At 38.8% G+C, this 25282-nt stretch overlaps 1 protein-coding gene across 5 annotated transcripts in view; it reads right to left on the bottom strand.

Annotated features, from left to right (window-relative positions):
- Positions 1 to 13719, bottom strand: part of KCNH7 (potassium voltage-gated channel subfamily H member 7) — a 241397-nt gene extending 227678 nt beyond the window's left edge. For all 5 annotated transcript variants that reach the window (XM_009676154.2, XM_009676155.2, XM_009676156.2 and 2 more), the window contains exons 1-2: positions 13048 to 13719; positions 10809 to 11039 (exon numbers count right to left, since the gene is read on the bottom strand). In XM_009676154.2, the coding sequence (XP_009674449.1) occupies positions 10809 to 11039; positions 13048 to 13123 (307 nt within the window). In that variant the 5' untranslated portion in view covers positions 13124 to 13719. The remainder of the gene's footprint in view (positions 1 to 10808; positions 11040 to 13047) is intronic.
- Between the last annotated feature and the right edge of the window lie 11563 nt (positions 13720 to 25282).

Here is a 25282-nt window from a genome sequence, read left to right as displayed (position 1 = left end):
GAAAGTGTGAGCTTAGCAGCAACTGAAATCTCTTAACCGCGCCTCCACCATTTTTTCTTTGTCATAAATTTGGCAGTTCTGTTTTCTGTATCAAGTTTGGAAACCCAGACGACTGAGCTTGGCACAGGGATTACGCTGGGAAAAGATGAACATTACTTGATTCTGCCTTTGCATTCTTCAGTCCTGTGACAGGGTAGGAAATAGTTTGGCCCCTTTGCAGTTCAGAATAACTTCAGGTATACTCATTTGGTGCCCACTGCCTCTAGCCCCATTCCAGCACTTAAAGCTCATCGCTGCCTAAAGCCTTTTTAACAGGAGATGCAGTTTCTCTAGGCATTCCCCTGTACTACAGACAGGGTAAACATACAACGGCATCCTCCTATGTTGATTTACAACACTATTCCCTGCTGAATGTCTTTGCATACGCTGGCTCTGTTATCCATTTCTTGGACTCAGTCTTTCTCGAGTAAATAGGACTTGGGGTTTGGCTGTTTTTGGCAATTTATTTGTACATATAATGCTCGTATTTATATGGGGAAAGATTGCAATGCAACCTTGGTGTACTGTCCTAGAAAAGAGAGGAGGAGGACAGTGCAGGAATACAGCAGAGAATGATAGCAGGCACCACTTTTCAAGAATAGCCTTTATCTTTTAAGGCAAAAGACCCAGTGTGTTAGTCAATAGGCTCTTTAGGAGTCCTTTTAATTTACTATTTGCTAAAGATTTCCTGTGATTGAATGCATTTAAGAAGAATAATGCTTTAAAAAACTGCTGGGAACTATAGTATGTCTATTTGTGAGGGATAATTCTGGCAATTCCTCAAAGTGACTCTTAAATCCCTTGAGAGGGAGAATTAGTTTTTTATAATGCATATATCCACAACACATGTAATTGAAAATCTATTTCTAAATTTACCTTTACTTGTAAAAGTTATGTCAGTCGTTTCTGTGGAGAAATTGAATCTCAGTGTAATCTTCATGCCTATGATACTTTAGATAGGTACAAAATTTTACTGCCAGTGGCCCTTAGGGGGAAAGAGTTGGATAATCTATTTTCCAGGTGACAAAATGACACATATAGAATTGTTTCTTTGTCATTTCAGAACCCTAGTTGATGCATTTTCTTGAATTCTTCAGAAAATAGAAGTACTTTATTCACAACTTTTTATTTACAGGAAAATGATCTCAAACTGTAATGAAAAGGGACTAAGACCAAAATATTACTTAAGAACCAAACAATTCACTCAGTTCCTGTGAAACAAGGGCAAAAGCTCTTGCACATACAAATGTGGGAGAAATCATTTTTGAAATACAGGCAGACACACAGAGTATATTTAAATGGCAAATAATGATATTTTGCATATTTTAAATTCTGCAAAGACAGTAATGCCACTGGCAATTCTGCTTCCACAGGATCCAATTCTTTATAAAAGAGGTCAAAAGAGAACTAGAAACGAATGTAAATTAGACCTGCCTGGTCCACCAGAAAAGCTTTCTCAGCTGTGATATTCTTGGTTTTGTACTTGTTTTTAGAAAATAGAATGACATACCTGTCAGCTAGGAAGAAGAGGTGTCTGTGCACCACATATTCTTTCCTCCTTTCCACTCCTTGAACAAACAGTAACCAGGGAAGAGATATGCCACCTTACTTAGCACCTGGGCTACAAACGTCACACATATCAGATATTAACTTTGCCTGTAGCAAGAGCAGTAGTTGCTACTTATGTTTTAAAACTTTTGAGACCAGCTCCTCAGACCTCAGACTCTGCCCAGAGGGGTGTGAGGAGGGATTTGCCGGTGTTAGGATAGAGAGCTATTATATCTTCATGCAACTTTGTGGTTGCCCACAAACAGTACTCAAAATCTGCTTTATCCCTTTCCAAAATATTGCTTTGAAACTCTGTGAGTAAAAGTACTAAAGCAGCTTTTGTGCTGCCTCATTTTCTTGCCATAAGCAGTCAGTATAACCTGGAGAAGCACTGAGGATGCTCTAAACTGTGGACCTGGACTGGTATATACAGAGGCCATCTTTTTGTACCAGCTCATGAGCTACTGCAATAATCTATAGGGAAGACTCAGATATCAATAGTTATCAATAGTTGATTTTGTACTTCAAGACTATTATTCTTTTATGTAATATTGTACATTGTCAATGGGATACAAGCGGACTCCAGAAATAGTCTTTTTGGGAAATCTTATCATTTCTATGGGATAGACTTTGGTGTTAAATTGATTCTTGGTATGTTTTATAACGCAGAAGTGATATTGGGGACTTACAATGGAAAAAGGATCATATTTTGCTTTATTTTATTATCATTATTAAAAACAATGTGGACTTCAAATTTTCTTTCTTTTCCATTTCTGAATGGTAAGCCATTTCCCAAAGGAGTAGAGAGAGCTGCAACAGTATGTTACCTTAAATACCATGACAGGATTTACAGAATATTGAGAGTCGTATTCTTTTGCAAGTACAAAAAGTAGTGCTTTCTTGTAGAATAGCCATAAACATGCAAAATACTAACGAGATTATCCTGCATTTTTTCCAGAGAGGAAGGAGCAAGGCAGATTGGCACAAATGAGTTTTGAAAGGAGGAAATTTGCAAGCTATTTTCAGAGACACACTTGCATTGATTTGAATGAAAATTAGCAGAGAATGCTCTAAGAAAAAAATATTCTCAAAAGGGCATAGACTCCAAAGTCTGAGAACAGCTGGGAATAAGTGCTCTAAAATACATATTTTAGCAATGAAGCATATTTACATGATGAATAACTGCTTTTCAAGCAACTTAGGTATAGGAGGAAGGAAAAAAAGGTAGTATATATCTATTTTTGGTCTAAAGTCACCTCTGCCTCCCTACCCTATGGAATAAAATGCAGGAAGGTTTTGTCTATTTGTTGTATGTTTCTTACGTACATTTATTTACATAATTTATTGTATTTGTTTATAGAAACCCAGATACAGCTGAACACTTAGAAATGCCTTAATATATCTGTATCATCACTAGTCTACACCTAGGCATCAGGATTCTTCATGCTGACAAAAATTAAAATTTACAGTTTAATTCTGAGAAAGCTGTGGGTATATAAGTCCTGTAACTGTAGATATTGCTGTCTATCAGGACATTAGCAGTGTTTCTGAGAGCAGAAACAAGCAGTTATAGAATAGTCCATATACTTGCCTGCATTTCACAACTTAGTATTGTAAAGGAATTGATGTATTTTAGTTTTGTGATATATCCTAATTTCATAGTATTTGAAGTAAACTATTCTTCTGTTTCTTTATCTGAACATAACTGAACCGAATTTAGTCAATAATTTTTGGTTTCCATTGTAGTCTCATGTGGCAAATCGGAGATTTAAATGAGGTCAATGCACAGTGTAAAACAAAAAGGATTTTTATTAATTATATGACGCTAGGGAAGAACAAAGATAGAGAAGCAAGAACTTGTAGCAAGAAGGCAGTTGTGATTTCTGGCCTAAACTTTTTTTCTGTTCATTTCCACTGAAAGTGTCAGCAGTGCAATAGTTAATAATGTTGACATTTAAACACGATCTTTAGATTTTGATCATATCACTGCTCTTCTTTGTTAACAACAACACAGATCTACTGGAATAAATTCTTTTTCTGGATAACACTTCAGTGCTGTGATAGATATAATAAGATCTGTAACTAGAGTGTGGTTAGTGAAAGAGAGGAAGTCAGGAGGACCTTCCCTTACTCTGTTTACTTTGGTGGTTTTTTAGGCTGAGTTTTGGTAGCCTTTATGGTGATCTTGACTGATGAGATTTTGCTGTGGTTATAGAATGCAAGAAACTAGGAAAAACAGAACGGAAAAGGCTGTATTAGACCAGGAAGTTAGGAGCTTAAAATGGGCTTAAAATTTCTGTGGAAATGCTGGAGGTCAAAAAGTCTAACTTCGTGGCTAGCTATGGCTGGAATTCTGCTTTCCAAATGAAATTTTCATTTATGTTCTAAAAGATTATTCAAAGAAGTATATTATTTCTTTTAAAACCAAAAACATACTCTAGACTAAAAAATCTGAACTATACAAAATTTTAGCACCCATACTTCTCACTTCAGAGATATGACCTATCAGACACGCAGACTCTGTGAAACCAGCTGTAATTATAGAGCCACATGGTCCTGCTGCCACTGTCATATATCTGCTCTGCTTAGATCCAGGCTCACTGCTGCAGTTCTGATTGCTTCTGAGATATGTGGTCTCCACAGTGAGTTAGCTATTTCCACAGTCAGCTTGCTCTTGCCTTTGGTAATCCTGCGCTGCTTGATTGAACGTATTCATACTTAGCTAGGAAGCTGGGAAGGATGTGGACTATGTAGCACATAGACTGAGACACGTACCGATAAGTCGAACAGGTAGGGAACATTTTAAAACTAGACTGAAACCACTGGGACCGTCAAAGTATAGCCCATACCAGTATTCTCTTTCCTTTGCATTAAACCAGAGAGAACAGCACCAATGTCAACACTGATACTATTTGAAGTGCAATGTTCTGAAGCTTATATAATGCCAAATGCGCAGTAGGCTGCTATTAGAGAGACAGTTGCTCTCTCCCCAAATATATTGCGAAGTATGATGTCTGATTTGCTCTCCATACCTCTTTTTGATATATGGGCCAGTTCAGTGGAGGAAAGGAAGAACTCACCAATAATATGAATTAGGAGTGTGAAAGAACTCTCCTGTCAGAATGTAACATTGGAAAGGATACAAACTAAGATGTAAAGAGGACACAATAAAATTATATGAAACTGACTGAAAAAGGAGCATATTCAAAGAAGATAAAACACTTTTTCAGGCAATGCCTAATTAAAAGATGAAACTCTTCTCCACTGCATTTTATAATTGTAAACAATTTAGAAAAATGTGAAGTTTGAATATGCATATAATATCATAACAATCTAGTGCCGCTTGGCTCCAAAATATGACACCTTCCTTACCACTGTGGGACTCTGTTTTCTAGACAGCAGCCAGTGACTCTTTGTAGCTCAAGCAAGGGAAATTTGGGTCTCTTGCTTAGTGTAAATTGACCTGATGAACTTTCTTAATCCTGCTGTAAGCCTATACGATGGAAGTCCAGTGGTAGAAAAGTTCCCCCTGTACACTGTACTGAAATGAAAGACTTCTTGTGATTAACCAGCCTGCGGGTTTCTTATTTATGGCACAGTGGAATTTAAAATTCTCAGAAAGAATTTTACCAAATCGAGTAAGATTTTTTCTATTAAAGATGCAGTAGCTATAATAATAATAGATTTATTCATTATTTGATAAAATGAGATATATCTAATCATACCTATCTGGCTCTGAATGCTGACATAAAGAGAATAATTTTTAAGGCAATTTAATTTTTCTTCTTTTTTATTCAGATAACGTCTTCCATTTCCAGCAATGCATGAAAGCGAAAAATGATCTTCTATAAAAGCTCCCTTCTTATTGAAATTAAATTCATCTTAACCTGAGAAGAAAAAATGATATATTAGAAAGCCAAGGAGTTGAAGAGTATTGTTGAGATTGGCTCCGAAATAAACTTATTCAATATGTCTGAAAGCTGCTTTACCATTATCATTAGGTGCCTCATGTGAAATGTGAGTAAGAAATAACCCACAGTTGTAACAGGCCCAGGAGCCGTAACTGAACGGTGATGGGTGAATGAGATATTCTCATCGTTGCAGACAGTGCTTCCAGTTGCAAGCATAGCAATGCCGAATGAGACGAAGGACAGTCTTGTCCCTTAGGACAAGTGTTCAAACCTAAGGTGGAAGCAAATATCACACTACAGACATGAAGAAATGTCATCCATTTCAAATAGTTCAGCACCTTTAGTAACATTCTGGAATTGTTCTGAGATTTCTTTTTCTTTAAGAATGGTTGGGAAAACTCATGCTAAGACAGTTTGTTTGGTAAAGGGATTAACCTTTCTTTATCAACATGCACTCAGATAGTATTTCTTATACCAAGAACTCCTACAGCAGCAGGATGTTACTGAATGCCTCGATTCATTGTCCTCTGTTTCTCATCAGCTCTGGTTAAGGCATTGAGCCTACAGTCAAAACCACACTGACTGACCCTCATGTTAGAACTAATCTAAAGGAGCTAGCCATACATACAAGGGTCTTTCAGTTGCTTTCAGGTGCTTTTTTTTTTTTTTTTAATTGATAGAAGACAAACCGGTGATAAAAGACAAGTGCTCTGTGAGATGTAAACAGTCTGCAACTATTGCTACTGATCTTACCTTTACTCAAACCTATATCCTTCTGTAGAACGTCTCATGCCTAGAATATCGGATGTTTATTGAATAAGGTTAAGTGATCATCTTCCTTCCTTCTAACAGGTATACTCTGTAGGCTAAATGCTTAGATGTAGTCTACTGTTGTCTGCAAAGCACAGAGTAGGAAGTAAAAAAGTATTCAATGTGGTACAATCCTTTCTGATTATCACATATCCATTCTCAATCTCTAAATAATTATACTTTTTATGTCAAAAGCTTCACAGCTTTACTACCTCAAGCAATATTTTACAGCTGTCAAGAATGATTTATGCAATAATGACTTAAACTGCAAAACAGAGTCCTCAAAGGAAAAGCTGTCAAACATTTTCACTACAAATAACTTTATTAAAATAAGAATTGATATTCTGTATAAACAATATCTTGCCTTCAACTATCTCTAGTAAAGATCATAGAGCTATGTAACTCATGGAAATGAAGCTGTGAAATAGTGAGAAGCATACTGTACAGTTACTTTGATATCAGAGTATAATTTTTGAATTAAGCAGATGTTAATGCCTAAGGGGCAAGATTTAAAAAAAAATCTGTTTCAGAATAATAGTTCTTGTGATTTGCCTGTATTTATCTGCTGTTATTTTAAAAAGTGGGTATTTACATAAAAAAGTAATTTACTGAGTCTTTAATCCTATGAGTAGCCCTAGTGACTTTTATGGAGCTTCTTGTGTGATTACAATTTGTAATCTAAGTTTGGCATCTATCTGTTGACAGTAACCTTTTTTCTCAGTAGTCATTAGTTCTTTTGATGACTATATATTGCCTACGGTGGAGCTAGTGGAACAGGACAGAGGATTAGAAGTTTGCCTGAGTAGTCTGAAATGTGTAAATAACCTTATCAAAGGTAAAATGAGTAAAGAGAAGTTAAAACAAAATATAGGCTATGTTAACAGTCTTATTCTGATACGAATAGTGCATGAGGAGCTGGTAAGGCTTTTAGCTGCAAACTTCTGTGAACATAAGGTGCCGGTGTTGTTGGGATGTGGCCAGCTGGTTGTGTAAGTAATGCTGGTATTCCACCTTGGTGCCATCTAAACAATTATACAGAACTACCGCAAATACACTCCCCCTCTCCTCTGCATCCTCCCCATGCTGTGCAGTGAAAAGTCCAGTCTAGGTAGCACATTTATAAAACTAGGAGATATTGAATTTGTGATCTCCTTTGTCCATTGTACCTTCTGTCTGCTGTGTTTGAAGCAGTGGAGCTTCAAACAATGGCTGTTTTCTGAAAATCACCCTGCTACACAAATTTTCCCATTCTTCTATCCCCTTCTCTTCAAACGTGTGATCTGGTCTAAAAATTATAGCAATGAACAGCATCATTCAGTCTTGCATCATCAAGATGTTTAAAACTCAAAATCATGCACTTTATTCAGCTAGAGAAGTAGAATATAAATGAATTGAGAACATCAGAATCCTATTTCCCAGTATGTGTGCAGTACCTTTTTTCCAGTGCAAGAACTTCCTTTTAAGTTGAACTTTAAAACTATGACATTTTAAAACTATGTGAGGTGTGATATTTAGTAATAAAAAGAAAAAGCACTAGCTATACTGTGACACTCTTTCTGATATCTGCATTGCTGGATGTCTGAAATCAGATTACCTCTATAAGTGAAAGAATATATGATCCCACTGACATTTTCTTTAAAATATTAAAATAATTTCTAATATAATCAGTGGCTTATGTAGAGTAAATGATAGTACGATATGACATAAGCTTTTATTTGAAATTCACTGGGCATTTATTCAGGACTGTGTAACGTGGTCTTCAGAAACCCCTGTTGGTGGAACCTTAAGCCATTCACACACTTTCACGAGTTGTCTTCCTCCTCTGAATGCTCAAGTATTATGTTTGTCTAGAGGTATACTGCGGGTGTCTATGGAATATATATATACATAATGTCAAATCAAACTTTCAAGCAGTTAGTAGTTCATTGGATATTCACTTGAGTTACTCACATGGAAAAAGTCATCTTTCTAACTGTTCTGGTATTGAGCTCTTAAAAATATACTCGTATTCACTCACAATACACAATAAGCAACTAACCAGGCACTGAACTCACAACTTTTTAGAAAATTCATTAAATTCATCCTGCTTCAGAACCTGGAGAAAGTTCTTGTTAGCTGTCACTACTCTACATGATAGTTTTGTATAAAAAATGTTCACAAATCTTAAATGAAAAGGGAAGTATAGCTTTTCAGTAATTTAAGATAATTAAAGAACATGTTTACTGAAACAGATTAAATCTATTATACATGTAATTCCTATTTTATAATACTACACACACTTTAGATCTTTATCCCATTTTCTTTTATGAGTCAACTTGAACATTATGTGTAACGAAACAAAAAAAGTCTGTATATACAATAAATGATCAAGCTGTCAGTTATGTTTTTGGGTGTCAGACCTATCTTCTATTTTGGCAATTTTTTGCCTAAAATCAGTGACTTGATGTTTCAAATCATATTCAAATTCAAAATATTTCACCTGTATATGTTTAGATTTAGTGGCACATATAGTGCATACAGTAAGTCATTTTGACATTTTGACTAGTAAAACTTTGAAGAATTCTAGCCTTATCTTTTTAGAAATATTGTCTGTAGCTTTTGAAATTCCTTAACCTTTAGAGCTCTCATAACATAGTAATGTTAGTACTTTTAACATAATAATCTTTCAATCTAAAGAAATTATTCACAGAAGTGAAGTTATTCAAAACCCTTACGGACAGGATTGTTTACACTGAATAATCTATAACTCTCATTTGTAATATGCTTCAAAATTCAAAATTATGTATGAAAAACATGACAGTTTTAATGAACAGTTTTGCTTTGATTGTGTCAAACAGATTATGGTGTATGGCATGATGCCAGAATTCAGCATTTTTGAAATCCATATATTTCCAGTAACTGACAGGTAAGCAATGCTTTAGTTAAGCACCTTTCCCTACCTCCTAATATCTTGGGAGACTGAAGCACTTTTGAATGACCAGATCTGAAAACAGTGCTCCAGGCTGGTGGCTGTTAAAGTTAGCAACAACTTTCTCCTTTTGCGACGTGTCAAGTTAACACAAACACAGGCTAGATGTGTACAAGATACACAGCGCCAAGTCCCCTGAGAAATCTACGACCAAGGCACAACTACAACAACAGATCTTGACCAAAATCTGATCCAGACCACCAAACCAGATCTAATAATAAAAGACTTTAATAAGAATATATTTTCTAAGATGCATATACTTAAATATTGGCAGTGTGGGCAGAATGGTTGGTGTGAGCTCTATCTGAATTACACCAGCCTAAGCTAAAAATAAAATTACTTATGTGTCTCTGAGATAGCGACAGAATAACTAAGAACAGGATTTAACTCTATGACTTTAAAATGTGAGAGCATCCATTGCATGTGATCCTAAAATTGATGCAAACAACACACTGGCACTTCTCCAGAACTAATTTAAGCACAGCATTTGAATATGAATTTCCTTTTCCTTCTCCCATGAGCGTATACACAGCAAGTGATAGAATAAGGTACACCCTACTTATTCATTACTTGAAAGACAGACGTTCCTGTAAATAACACTGGGTAATCAGAAAAGAAGAAAACAGCCTACATGTAACTGGAAAGTGTCATAATTAGTTGTCATGCTTACGTATTTGCTAAATCTGCAAATACAAACATTTATTCATTTTATGCTCTCAACAGGGAAAAAGTATCAGCAGAGCAGATTTACCCATTCTTCCTTATAATAGTAATAGTGTTAATGGATTACATTGAGTCTTTACTGAAGAGCAGGTAGAGCTCTTCATAGTTTAACCATCACAGTATTTGTACTGTGCATTTTTACATAATTATAGAACAACTCCTATGATGTAAATGTAGTTACACCAACTTCACAATAGCTCATCTCTGAAGAAGATTTGTCTCTTTCTTTTAACGCTTTTTAGATTATGCTTTTTAAATTATGATTTACTTTATCGGGCCACATTTTACTACTTTTAAATCTATTGTAATTTTTTTTCCAGAAAATCTATCATTTAAATCAAGTCACTGTTCCATTCATGTGAGGCTAGCAGAGTCCTCTGAAATTTATTTATTACTTCTACCTTCTGTGGGACAAAAGATCTCATAAAAATTCACATCCACGGGATGCCCACTTTACGCTGTTATCTTTTCATTGCTGTAAACCCATTTAATTTCACCCATTTAATTTCAGGTGTAGATTTACACCTGATTTATACCTACTGAACTGATAGGAGAATTTTGGTTCAACGGTTGCAAATACGGTGCTAACTTCAGTCAGCTACTACAGTGTACAGTACCATACTGTATACACCTACTACTTTCAGGCAGATTCCCCATCAGTGTGCATCAGTGTAGCTTCCCTGGACTTCAAGGGAGTTTCAACGCTACTCCAGCTAAGTGTCTGGCCAGCCGCATCTCACACACTTCTTCTACCAGTCAACTGATCAACTAAACACACAACAAATCTTGAAAATAAAAAGAAACTTTACCATCTTTGTGATAATAGGTGACTTCTACTTTCCTCTCCTCTGACCCAAGCAGTGCTTGGGCAATTTGAGCAATATGATGTCTTTTGGTCTCTGGTCCATGAAGAAAATCACAGGTGCAAGGTTGCTGCATGACATCTGGCCTGGAGAATCCAGTCATCTCACAGAACCCATCATTGCAATAGATGATAGCACAGTTCTGCACTCTAGCATTAGCAATGATGAATTTTTTATCTGCAGTAAAAGAAAGTGATGCATTTTTTAGTACTCTTTCAGCATTTCATAAAATGTCGATTGCACAGAAGGATGCTGAACAACCAATTTTTTCCCTGGGATGCCTGGAATGTAGAGATTTTCAGTTATTTAATGTAGTTAATTTGATACCTAGCTTTTAAAGAAATTTTAATACACTTAGACTACATTAAAGATGAAGCTTGTTTGTCTTTTAAGGAAATAAAACCAAATTGTGCAAGTCTTTTTGCAAAACTCCTTTTGACTTCAACGTTCTATCTTTTTTAGCTTCAGTGAAACCCAGATAATGAGCTCCATCCAGTGAATGGTAACTCCAGGAGAACTCCTTTGAAAAGTTAGTAGGTCCTTTGTTTTGGGGAGTTTCTACTCAAGTAAAGGGCTTGCTAGGATCAGGCCCAGCCAACTCAGTGTAGTCAGTGGGGATTTTTAATTGAGCTGAATAACAGTAAGGTTATAGTCAGTATTTTAACAAAACTTCTTAGAAGAAAACATGTTAAATTGTTTTCCTTTGTGATTGTTTTAGATGTTACATTTATGAAATGGAATATTCCTTAGTAAAAAATGAATATAAAATTGCACCAAAATCAAAGATTGTGGTGTTGGAAACACTTTTGACACTCCACTGAAGTTCCATGCCTTAGTCAAATATCCTTTTCCAAACCCTCACCTGAAAGGTATACGAAAGTTATCTTTCATCTTTTACTTCATTTGTTAACATCACAACACAGTATTCCCATTATAAATATGAATGGGCAGCTTTAATGCTTTTATTGTTAGTATACCAGTTCCAAGACCAATTTCTGCTTGCCTTATTCACAGTGGTAGGTCCCTTGACTTCGATAAGTCTTATCACATTAATAAAAGACTTTTTATGTGATACCCAGTTAGCAGTACAAGTCTTCAAAATTTTAAAGATACTCTGTCTTTGAACATAATGAAATGTTTGGAGAGAAAAATATAGATTTCATTCTCACTATTTCTATTGTCTTTCAGTCATGCTGAATTTTCCCTATCACTTGTTAATTTACTAGATATTGCTTTATTCTCTTCAACATATAAACACTTTCATGCATAAAACTTTACTCAAGTAGCAACGCTGACTTAGCGTTTAGATAAATAAGGACTACAAATACTGTATTTATTTTATTCTGAAATAACATAAATATTAAATTGGTAGCATGTGCATTTCTAAGAGGGTACAGCAAGTGTATAAACTGTGAGGGTTTCCGGTGGACTGATACTAAAAATGTGCTAAGTATTTAAATAAATGTATCTATATCAGAACTACTGTTTCTATATGAAATTATTTTTAAGCATCAGGTTTTCCTTTTTATTGTTAACAGTGAATCAGAGCTCTGGCCAAGAAAAATACTTTAGCTTCAGCCTCTCTGACAGGTAGTAAACTGCTGCATTGGAAAAGATCTCATAGACACTCCCTGAGGATGCATTTGCACAGATTTGATAGATACTTTAGGCTTCCATAAACAAAGCAAAAATATTTGACAGCTATTTTAAAATGCAATCATGACAACGAGGTAAGAGTGTACTTTCCCTTTAATAACGCTGCATATTATCTGTCTCTTCTAAATCAAAGTCCGCCTGTTCTGCTTTATTTTAAAAAGACAGTGATAATAATAACAAGTCTAGCGAATTTTCTTAGACGTTGCATAGGCAGCAACATTGTGTGCTCTGCTTCAGAGCCATCTCGCTGGTTCAGAGGAAGGTAAGAGATATAACTTCTGTAGCTGTACAATATGGATACAGTCAAAGATTTAAAACTATCTCTTGAAATAGGAAAAAAATAACAATAATCCAAGTCCATAAACTGTATTCTAGATCACAAACACTGTCACTCCTGCCAGGGATCACCTCCTCACCTCTGGGGTTTTCCTTCCAAGCTACAAACTTAAAATAGTCCGGAGTTGCTGTCCATTTAGTCACAAGCAGAATCAAACTACGGTAGTAAAATAGATAGAAAGAGAGAACTTACTTTGCCCTTCAAATTTTCGTATGATTGTACCCAAAAATGTATTTTGTGGTGCCACATGACCTCTGCGAACAGGCATGTTTGTACAGATCTTCGGCTGTCTGTGCACAACGACTTCTCCAAGGATCTCCTACACGGCTCCAGCCCAAAGCACCGAGCCAGCTACCCTTTGTGACAAACCATCGTCCTCTGGAGCTCGGAAATCTCTTCCCATTAGCACCACTTCTAGACACACGCTTTTCCTACTGGAGTCAGATCCATCCTCCAGTTTCTTTCTTTTTCTTTCTTTCTTGCTTTCTTTTCTATTTTTTTTTCCAGGAGGACCTCGGACGCTATTGTCTGGGGTGGGTAGGGGTGGGGTAAGCAGCGAGGAGGGGGGGAGGAGAGATTACAAGGGTAACCGATCTCGAGCACCAAACATCGCCAATTTTCCAAAGCAAAAGGCTGTGACCCGGCAGTTTCCGACGCTGTAGTGATGGTTAGAGGGCTGGAAGACTCATGTTGCTCCGCTGCCGGAGGGAGTGACGTTCCCCCCTCCGGGCTTCACCACGGCGCGCAGCAGCTCGGATTACTCAAGCGTGGCTTAGCAAGAGCCAGCCAATAAATCTCTTCAAAACTCAGCGACAAACAGCGGCATCAGGAATGAGCTACACCCCGGCACCGCCGCGACATGCCACATCCCCCACCGCCGCAGCTGCAAGGGGGAGCGAGGACCGAGGGGGCTGGCGGCGGGGGGAGCCCGCTCCGGCCGGGGCCTCGGCTCGGCTCGGCTCGGCTCGGCTCGGCCCCGCCGCCTCCGGCCGCCCCAGCTTCTCCCTCCCGCCTCTCTCGGGCCGCGGTCCCGGGACCGCCGGGCCTCCCACGGCGCCCAGCGCGGCCCTCGCCGAGAGCCGGGGGGAAGCGGGGCCGGTGCTGAGGCGGGGTGGGAGGAGGAAGGGGCGGGGGGCGGGGGGCCTCGGCAGCCCTCCCCGTCCGCAGGGAGGACGAGGCTCGCCTCCCCCTCCGGCGGCGTGGCCCCCAAGGGGACTTCCCCCCCGCCCCAGGCACCCCTCCCCGGCGCGGTGGCGGCTTCTAGGAGGAAGGGGGATCCCGCCCCCGCCCCGCGGGGGCTGCGCGGCCCGCTCCGCCGGCTGCGGAGAGCGAGGGTGCGAGCCTCGGCTCCGCGGCGGAGGGGCGGAGCGGGCGGCTGGCAGCCGCGCCGAGGGCGCGCCGGGTGCCCGCGGGCTGCGGGAGGGCAGCTGCGGCGGGGGCCGGGCGCCCCGCGGGCGGCGGGCGCGGAGGGCGCCTCGCCGCGGCAGCTGGGGCCCCGGGGCCGGGCTCCGCGCTGCGCTGCGCGGCGCTGCGCGGGGCCGGGGCCGGGGCCGGGGCCGCGCCGCCCGCGCGGAGCTGCCCGTGGTGCTGAAGTCGCCCCGCCGGCGCGCACGGAGGCGCCGCCGCCTCTTCCCCCCCCCGCCACCCCCAACTCCCGCTCCTCTCAGTTTTTCCCACCCAACAGTAATAACTCGGGAAGCTCCCGGGGGAAGTGACTATTGTTTTCAGGCTGTCATTAAGGCTTCCTGCGCTAACAAGGAGGCAGAAGGGTGCGCGTTCAACACAGGCACGGCAAGCACCGGGGGAACCTCTGCTAGGTGCTACGAGGAGGCAGCTGAAGCCAGCCGTGTGACGCTGGAAGGGCATCTCCAGGGTAGCACAAAGCAGCAGCGGCTTCTTAATAAAGTCACAGGGAAAAAAAGAGGGACACCTGCTCACCGTTCTTTGTAATAACAAGCGCAGGATATTGAGCCGGCAACCACCACCTCCCACCTGTTCTCCCGAAAGGCAAACAGGTGTTTCCTTATTCCCGTGGGCTTTTCTCAGGTGTGGCCTTTGTTTCTCCGTTACCATGTGTCACCTTCTGTATTTGTCAGTGGAGTGACACAGTCTGTTGAGTACGTAGGTACAATTCTGGACTAATTTAATTTAATCTCAGTGGAATCATTCCAGATTTACACAAGTGTAAATAATGTCTGAAAATATCATTTATATATGCATAAATTATATTTAGAAGGCTGCACACTAATTGGCTGTATACTAATTACAAAGCTTCAGCTACATTAAGTGATATGTAATCAGGTACGTAATCAATCTTAGGAAGTGAATGGTGCTTGCTTATAGAAGCAAATGTTTTAATCTGTATACTCAGATTTCTGAATCAAGGGAATAACAGCCATGTACTCTTTTTAATCATTCTGTCTGGAGAAGTAAACACTCTTGTGATTCTCTGGCCAACACTAGAGAATTAAATTCTTACTGTATCTTTACTCACTTTAATTTAGTTTGTATAGTGGATTGGACTGCTGATTGACTTTTTCTCTTTCTGCTGTTTATCTTGACCAAGAAGACCCACATATTGCCTTGAACAGATATTGAAGTTCACACAGACAGCTGCAGAACCTGACGTAAAGTGAGAGAAGCATACTTACTTTACTACTTTGCATAATACCTAAAATCTAGTCAAGTCTTAATTGCCAGAAGTGATCTTATTCTGACTTTTACATAAAGAAATGGTACTTCGGTGTTTATATAACAGCAACAGAAAATGATCACATTAAAACTGTGACCTGTACTGAATGATCAGTTTGTTTCTAGTATTCAAACCAGTAGCCATTAGTAAACTAAAACTGAAGAACCCTACAGGTCACTGGAGCCCAGAGTCCAGTGCTGCATGTGCTTAGGCGCTGGTTTAAAAAAAAAGATAATATTTCTGAGAGTTCAAATCTCAGTGAAGCTACACATTTTCACTTTAAATTTGAGAGGGACTACAGGCTTACCGGAAAGAGCAGGGGCCAGCACGCCATGACTCAATTAGTCCTTTTCAGTTCTATCTCCAAATATTTAATAGAAACATTGAGGAGCAGGGTATGTTCATGAACCCTGTTGTACCCTCCTGATGGTAACTAGGTATTTGATGTGGAAGTATTACGTGAATATATATTAAGCAGAGTTTAAATTCTTTCTTGCTTGGCTGAGTTAGAACCTGATCAAGATAAGCTGGGACAAAATAACTGCTGCTCAAAGTAGGCAAGATTTGAGATGTGGTTTTTGGCAGGGAATGAACTCACAAGAATGGTGGGATGCGATAACTACATGAGCAATAGGTGGCATCAGAAAATCTTTCATCATAGTGATTTACACCCTTGAAGTCTCGTAGATACTCTGTTGCTCCTAGAGTGCTTAATACTATCTCTGCATAATGCTTTATAATTGTCTGTAGCAAGTTAATAGTGAGAGACATGGGAGAGGACAATATGTTAAAAATGGACACTTTACCATGAACACCAAGAAAGTAACGTGATCCTTTGAAAGAATTTGCATTTGAATGAGAAAATGTGTGTGTGAGGGACGAAGTTTAAATTCACAATAAACGTGCCTTTCTAGTGTGGTGAAAGAAGATAACAGGAGAATGCCATGGAGACACATATTTTTTAAATAAAGTTGTGCTGCTAACTCTGTCGGAGATCAAAATATCAAGCGAGGGTCTCTCCTGTGCCAAAATCCATGTGATGTGACTGACTCCCTGATCCTCTGCCCCCTTGTGGCACTGCCCCTCATGGCACCACCCTCAGCTACGGCCCCACAGTCGCTCCCGAGTGAATACGCATTGCTCTACAGTTAAATTATATATGGCATTTCCTAGCCTCAAGAATAGCAGCTGTTTTTAAACAGCGATTTCAGCGTTTTCATCGACTTTTTAACTACTTCCTTCTCAGGGAAGTATCATTAAGTCAGTTTAGAGGAATATATGCCTGGAGATGTGTTATTTATCAATATTTATCATTTAGCAATTAAACCTGTTGTCTTTAAAAAAAGATAACTCTTGGGAAATAGCTCCAATAATATTTCCTATTATATTTTTGGTGAAAAATATAAAAAGGTCAGTTAGATTTACACCAATGACATTACCATCCTTCATTATGCCTTTCACTCTTTGATCCTCCAAGTGGCTCCTTTAGAGAAATATCTATCCTTTTCCAGCTTAAATGATCTCTAATTGTTTGTTGTTTCTTTTCAAAGTCCTATGTTTTCCATTTCATGATTGTCCTGGTTCTACAGCTTGGCCTCTTGTAGCCTGGAGCTTACTAATGCAATTTTTTTCAAATGAACACTTCATGTACGAGAGCAGTATAGTGTTAAGTCCTGATATTTCTGGGTTTGGGATATCTTTTTTTCTTTTTTTTTTTTTGCATTTGTTTGTTTGTTCCACCTGACAAAGCATATCTATGTTGCTTTTACCCTGTGTACCACATGTACCCTGTCATTTATTCATCCATCTATGCCTCCAGTTTTAAATAAGGTCAGGAGTATCTTCTGGGCCCTCAAGTGAAATACTGAAACTTTGTTTTGAGTTCCATTTTGTGCCAGTACGTGCTTTGTGATTCCTTGACAGATTTATGTCTATTAATCAACACCTTCAAGTTTTTTTCTCTTTTTTCTTTGTCTTTTTTCTATCTAATGTCTTCTTTCTGAAGTTTCAAGTTACAGCTCTAGATTTTATCTTAATCCTTCACAGTAAGGATGAACATAAATTACGTTATGATTGGCTGGGCTTTAGGCTTCTCTGTTGGAGAAGATAGAAATCATGAGCAGTCAAACAGCATGAGCATCCACTGATGCTACTGAGAAAGACATCGGGTGCATGTGATGGCAGCTGCCAGAGCTGGGTCCTAACAGTAACTGTCACTGCTCCCAATACCCCGGGGAGAGGAAAGTAAGTCTTTCCTCTCAACAGGCCTTCCTTAATCCCTCAGGCCTTATTCTCATCCCTCCCCTTTTCTCCAGGACTCACCAGGTCTTTCAGCAATAGATGGGGCAGGGGAAGGAAGAAGGGCAGGAAAGAAAAAGAGCAGGGAGGAAGCAGAGCAGGGAGGGTAAAGAGAGGCTTATCTTTTCTACGGCGAAGGGATGAGGTGGCAGTGCTGTGGTGAGGGGACATTGAGGTCTGGTTGAGGATGACCCATAATGGAAGGTAGAGAAGATTTCCAGAGAGGGGAGAAAGGCAGATGGTCACAGTTCCCCTGAGCTTCCCAGCGCCTGCCCCTCACCCCAATTTTCCCATGAGCTCTACTGACTCTTGACTTTTTTACTCCCCTTTTGAGCCCCTTTGAGGCTTTCTGTTCAGCCCCTCCTTCCTCCCAGAACCTCTTTTGGTTTCTCTCTATTTGAGTAGAAATTCCCTGAGTCCTGGCAATCTGCTTCCCAGCCTCCTTAGCCATCCAGTCCTACTGCTGCAGTCAGAGAGTCTACACAATGGCCTATGTAGCAAAATGGGAACACTTTACTGTTGTTATTACAAAATTCACCTTGAATTAGGTCTGATTATGGTCATTTTGTGATTCACTTTTGCTGCTCTCTGAAAAAAACCTCCTCTTTCTGGCAAGATCACTGATGTCAGTGAGATTGCACAGATGTAATTTAGTACTGCATTTGGCCTTAAGGTTTACTTCTTCATTGTGTTTGCATATGGGTCTTGTTAGTATTCATGACTTCAGCTATCTTAACGGGAGAAAGGATATCAAATTTTTAGCATCGCAAAGAAACAAAAGAAGTGTCCATACCAAATTATGCTCTAAAAAGTGCTTACAAATTTCTAGTTAATTTTATAGCTAGTGGAATCCCTCAGTAGCCACAAAAAAGTTATTTTACACTTATTTTCAATGTTGTTAAATGTATACTATATTTTATATGTAATTCTCTCCAAGATACTATAATTTGACGACAAAAATATGAATTATAAATGAAAAAAAAATTGCAGAACCTTTGTGAGCTCAGTCTTCTAGGCTGATAAAGGTGACATTGCAAGGCAAGAAAGTAAGATACTGGGCAATTTACTTTTCCTGGAAGGATTCACAAAAAGTAAAGTTTATTATTCTACAGTATGCATTGCTCTTATTACTTTCTATTTTAGAATGCCTAGGGATTAAAAAGCTCATGACTTAGGATTGGTGTGCAGGTAATATGTACAGGTCATGAAAACGGATTGAGAAAAAGCATCAATATATCCATCTACTCTATACCCTGACAGTGGATTGTTCCCTTCAGTATATTTGCGTCTGTATTATTCATTTAGGATTTAAATTATTCAAGCAATGTGGCTTCCACTTCTTCCTCTGTGAGACTCTTTCAATATCTATGTATCTCACCACAGGGTTTTATTCCCTCATAGTAAGCCACAGTTTTGGTATGGTCTCTAGTTTTGGGGGTTTACATTATTTAGATGCTCATCTTGTTTCTCTAGGTTCTTGGCCAATAATAGGTGCCTCAGATTATGCCTTGCTGACCCCCTCGGGCCAATTAAGAGTGACAGAAATGACCCCATCGTGTGGGTAGTGCCTCTCAAAGATTTTCTAGCTAGATTACAGTGCAATATCTGTCATTTTGGCAGCCGTCATTCCAGAAAGAATACTGATAATAATGAGGCAAGTCATAAACTACCCTTTAATTAATTTCTTTTCTATTCTTTTCCTTATCCAATATAAGGAATTTTAATAGCATGCAAAAACCCTGCTCCATATATTTGTGAGTAATTATTCTGTACCAAGGGAAATATAATTGAAGGTAAACATGTGCATTCTCTTTAATCTGTCTTCCATCATGATGGAAATTCAAGGATGATATTTTAGAATAATAGTTCATGTAAGAAAAATAATTTTATATAGTTTATTTTACCATCACAACTAGATCACATATCTTAAGTTTAGTCTCTTTGGAAATGTATGCCTAACAAATACGGAATGAACTAGAAAAAGGGACTGCAATTTTGATCTATGTGCATTCACTGCTATAACATGACAAAAGTAAATTATTGGCTGTAAGTTATTAATTTGACCAAGTCAAATGGTCCACATATTTCTAAAATGACTTCTCTGTACCCACCTTCCCATACTGCCTTCTCCACAGCGTGTTTGAACATTTAGTCACAGGACTGCCATCTGTCAGGTGACATTCATGCCATTTCTTAGCTTCTCCCTTGAATAAACTGTGTAGTTTGGATTTTTTTTTTTCTATGTCTGCTCATTCTGCATGTACGTTTATTAGTGACAATCAGAAAGTGCACCTTGTATTTGGAATAAAAGGCTTGTGGTGATTCCTGGCTCCCATCCTAATGCCAGTGCAAGGTATAGCAGTGGTGAAGAATATACTGAAATTGCAAGGTCTCTGGTTTTGCTGAAACTCCTCCTGGTTAACTGCAGCAAGGCTTCCAGGGTTTATGTCCCTGAAGAAAACCATTGTGTCAGCTAGCTCAGGCTAGCATCTTCAGGGTGTGTAGCCCGAGCACATTTTGTGCAGGTACAATTTTCTTTCACAGAGAATTTCAAACTGCCGCTTTTCAGAGCAATATAAAGTAAAAATCTGCAGTATCAAAATCTTTCACAGAATAAAATCACTTTTCTTGACCAGCTCTATAAACATAGTACCGTGCTATTGATGGGGTTAACTTTGGAAAGGTCAAAGGATCAAGAAACCTATTTCTATTCTTCAGCCATTTTCCTAGGATTTGGCCGTAGCAGCTGAATTCCTGAGCTGCTGCAGTTTCCCTATGCTGCTAGCATAGCAAACAGGAAGGTCATCAGAGCTCCCCTTTTCCTTTCTTCTGCTGCACAGTGAGCAGCCAGTGAGGCACTGCTGAACAGATGTGAGGGAGAAGAGGACAGCAGCTGCTCTGAAGGAGCCTTGTTCACATTAGAGAGTTTTCTTGAGATTAATCAAGTGGTAAGGTCATCTGTCTCCTTTGGACAGTATCAGGTTTGATATGATCTCAGTCAGTAATCAAATATACGTTTCCTTCTAACATAGGCCCCTTTTAAGATCAATAAAATGTAGCTTTGAAACACAAAAATGGGTCCCATTCAGACACCGCTATCCCGGCAGTACAATCTTAGTAGATTTTTATTCTAATAGATATATACGGATTTTGCTCTGCTGACCTATTATAATTTTGGATACATTTCCTTTGCCTTCTACCTAGAACCCCTTATCCCTATTTCCCATCAGTTCAGATTTCTTTCTTTCCTACCTGACTCTTATCTACTGCTTATAGTTACTTGTGTATTTCAGGCTCAGAGACAGAGAGAGAGGTAGAACAGGCAGAGAGACACGTAAATGGACCAGAAATTAACTATATACTGTGAAGAAGAGAGGCAGAGAGACAGTTCTATAATCCAGAGTCAAAGGGTACAAAAGAAGAGACAGAAATTATAACTTGTGCTAAACTTTGGTAGCCAAATATAGCTATAAATTCAAACAGTTTCAGTGAAAAATAAAAATTGACTTCCACCAAGTCTAACTATAGTTTCAAATGTGTAGTACACCCTGCTTAAATGTTTCTTGAGAATGTGGCTTCTACTATTGTAGAAAGATTGTTATATATCCCCAAAGACCTCTTAGACCTCTATCAGAAAGCAGTGAACTTGACAATTGCAGACCAGGTATTTTAGAGATGGTATCCCAGAACTCAGCATAGCAAATAAATCCCTGTTTCACTCAGAAGAAAAACAGAACAGTATGAGTCTTTAGTGCCACTGGTTCCACACCGGTGCGATGAAAGCGATGAAGGTTTTTTTTTTTTTTTTGCTAAATATCTGAGTAGTGGTACATTGTGTTCTTATGTTAATCAGAAAGCCCAGACAAGCACAGAGTATACTATTTCATTTTTAGTGTTCTATACCTTCTTTGCTTTTTCTGCATTCTGTTAACATATTTTACACAGTCACTTGATCTAAATAAGGTAGCTGCAGTTTCTACACTGCACTCAATTAGTCATTAACAATTTTATTATTAGCATATTCTAACACTCAGTTCTGTAGGCGAAGTCTTCTCCACCTGGCATGTATATTTTCTCTCTACAATTGTATTTTTCCACATTTAATTTTTCAGTATTATTCCTACAGCAATATTATTTCTCTATAATTGTACAGAGTCCAGAATCATATCAAATAATTATTTCTGACACTGTACTTATCCGTGCTGTTGTTCATGTTGCTGTCAACAATAATCTGCAATATGCCGGTCACATATTTCTTTCTCAATATTTCCACTTTTCTTTCATAATATCATAGCATGAGATCCTGGCCAATTATCTTACAAAAATTGCTGTTTGTCTAATTCATTTGAAGAGACACCTATATCCTGAAACAGTATTTTCCATCACAAAGGTACTGCATGAGCTGATATGCTGTCTCTGCAGATAAAATATGTGTAATACAGGCCACATTTTCAAACCCAGGTGCCTGTCTGAAGCTAGCATCTCTAGAATTATATTAATGCAGCTGCAAACGAACGGCTAGATTTTTCATGAGTGCTAAGGACTATACTCAGTAATCCTCTGAAGCCAATATGAACTGCAGGTACTTGGCAAGTGAGAATTTTGCTCATAGTCTATGATGACAGAAAGAGATACTCAAATGACACGTGTTGTTTTGAGAAAGGCTCTTTTGCTGCGTGAGATGGAATTTATTTAAATACTCTCTCCTGGATTTCCTATCTCTGCCATTCTGTCTATTTTATTACAAAACAAGTGAGATATATGTTGTCAATCTCCTCCTCCTAGTTTTTCCGGCACTTGTCTACCATCCAGTACAAGTTGCTTGGCAGTATGAATAATAATCTCAGATGAAAGGCAAGTGTACTGCTTGTAAAGAGTAATGAAAACACTGCTATTCCCTAAAATATTTTCAGAAATAGCAAGATTTCCTCACAGGCTAATGTTCACTTACTTATTTATTTTGCATCTTCTATATTTATTATTCATTGTAAGGCTATTTAAGAGAGGTGTGTATTGGAGCTCTTTTGACATTCATTCTGTTAATGATGTGGATAATTCTTAGTATTTATATACTACTTATTTTTAAAATATAAAACCCAAACTATTCTGGTATGCTTTTTGAAATAAAAGGTCTGTGGTACATAATCCAGCATCCAAAGCAGTCACTCAGAAACTATGCTTTAGTTTGATAATCAGGCTGTTCATAGGTGCTTATGAATGCCTTGTTTTACAGTAACTGATTTGAAAAAAAAAAGAAAGGCAAACATATATGAGTTAAGTTTTATGCCATTTGAGCTAGATAAATACTAATTTATTCATTTCCCTCTTATATGCTGGGTCAATAGCTAGAAGGAAAGCTGGTCTACCATATAAAAAGCCACCATGTTTTTGTGTAAAGTTAGGACAATGACATATGCAATTCTGATAATGGCCTATCCAAACTTCCAGGACTTTCAGAGCCTGCTGGATCCATGGTCGAAGCAAAACCCTACTGCTGAAAACATTAGTTACTTTTTTTCTTCAGTCCCAAATTATCACGAAAAAACAAGAACATAAAGTTCACTTTTCAGATTGAAAGGAAATATTTCCTAGTGGCATTCTGAATTTTTCTTAATAAAAACTGAAATTTTCCTGGGGAACTCTGACAACTTGGAAAGAAGATACTTGAAATCAGAAAATGTTTCTGAGGGAGAAATTGTGATCAGCTCATATGATTGTGATTTCCTTGCACTTACACCTGGAAACTCAATGATTCACTCCGAAGTGAACATCAAGACAGTTTTAGACAGGGTCAAAGGTCCAGGTCTAGGTGCATGCATCCTTTGGGGCTAGAGAATGCCAACTGCATCCTCAGTTTACAACAAAATCTAATGCAATTCGGTGGTATTAGAGTCGTTTCTCTGCTAATCTCACATAGATGTGGTGGCTGGCAGGAGAGGTCGTGTAGTCCCTGTCCTTGGAGGTTTTCAAGGCCAGGCCGGATCAAGCCCTAAACAACCTGGTCTCATACCTCGTACCTGACCCTGCGTTGAGCAGGAGGTTGGACTACAGACCCCAGAGGTCCCTTCCCACCCGAATTGTATGATCCTATGAGCTCATGTTTGATTTTTTTCACATATACTGAGACTTGGTTTCTGACTATCCAGGATGTCTATACTTCATGTAGATGAGGTATAAACTTTGCCATATGCATTTTCTGCCTGTAATGGCTCTGCGCTGGCCTCACATAGATCACTGGAGCATATGCTTCCAATTCTACCATGTAACTGAAGCTCTTTCATTGTTTATTATCAATGGTTTGAATACAATTCCTGAAGCTTGAAATGTTCCGTAAGTAATACATTATCGATTGACCTTTTACAAGCTGTCATACACAGGTATGCTAGGCAGGGTGCTTGTCTGTGATATCTGAAACCTTTTCAGACTGAACATTAGATATAAAAACACAATCTTCCGTTATACCCTTTGTACTTCTCTTTTAACTATCTGGTCAGCAGTTTCATTTCTCCTGGCTCTCAGAGCTCCTGAGTATCAGCACTGTTTTTCACTGATGAGAGTTAGAGATTTTACAGTGTCATTCATTAATCTGCTAGAAAATATTTCCAGTTCTATAATTGTTTTGTTAAATTCGGAGAATAAGACCTCTACTTCTTTCTCAGCTGCTGTGTGCTAGTATAACACAGATGTTACTGAGCCTTCTCATATGTGGAAGTTCATGGCATTATTACTTGGTTACCAGATTTCCCTCTCCCTTTTTATTGGGTCTCTCTATCCTTAGCACTGACATGTTTTCCTTTTTAGACGTCACGTGAATAGGATAATTTGAATAATTGCTATAGAGATAAAGACACAAGAAGTTTGATTCAATTTTGCCTTAATTTTATTATATGAAATGTAATTTGATAGTGAGTACTAGAATCACAGTGCAGATGGCAAGTGTTAGGCAGATCTCATTACCTGGAACAACTGAGTACTGTCTGCCTTCTGTAGTTTTAATTGGCCTTCCTCTATCTTAAAGTAAAGAAATTACAGCATAGCTCTTGATGAATACAGACAAACTGTATGAACTAACTTACTTTTAGTTCAGTTTCTATGACAGGCGGTGAAGGCTGGTGTACAAACCAATGCCCAGAGGAGATGGGAATGCAGACAAGCAGTATCAAAGTGTGTGCCCTATAATCATTCGAATTTCAATAGCTATATTTAAAAGACCAAGTGATCGTAAGGGAAAAATTTATTCAAATCATTCCTTCTCATGAACTACCCTAAGGTGTCATCCAGTACCTTCCAGGATGGATATCTCTTTTGTGTCACCTGACTAACCTCTGGACTGCATCTTGTACGTTTTGGTCTCTCCTGTTGGTGACATCAGTGAGCATTTCACTGCCGGAAAGAACTCTTGAAAGGAAAAAAGAAAAAGGAAAATGAAGACAGGAT

The sequence above is a fragment of the Struthio camelus genome, chromosome 6 (genome assembly GCF_040807025.1).
Source record: "Struthio camelus isolate bStrCam1 chromosome 6, bStrCam1.hap1, whole genome shotgun sequence".
Taxonomy (NCBI): Eukaryota; Metazoa; Chordata; class Aves; order Struthioniformes; family Struthionidae; genus Struthio; species Struthio camelus.
The sequence above is the reverse complement of the archived record's forward strand: the minus strand, read 5'-3'. Positions and strand labels throughout refer to the sequence as shown.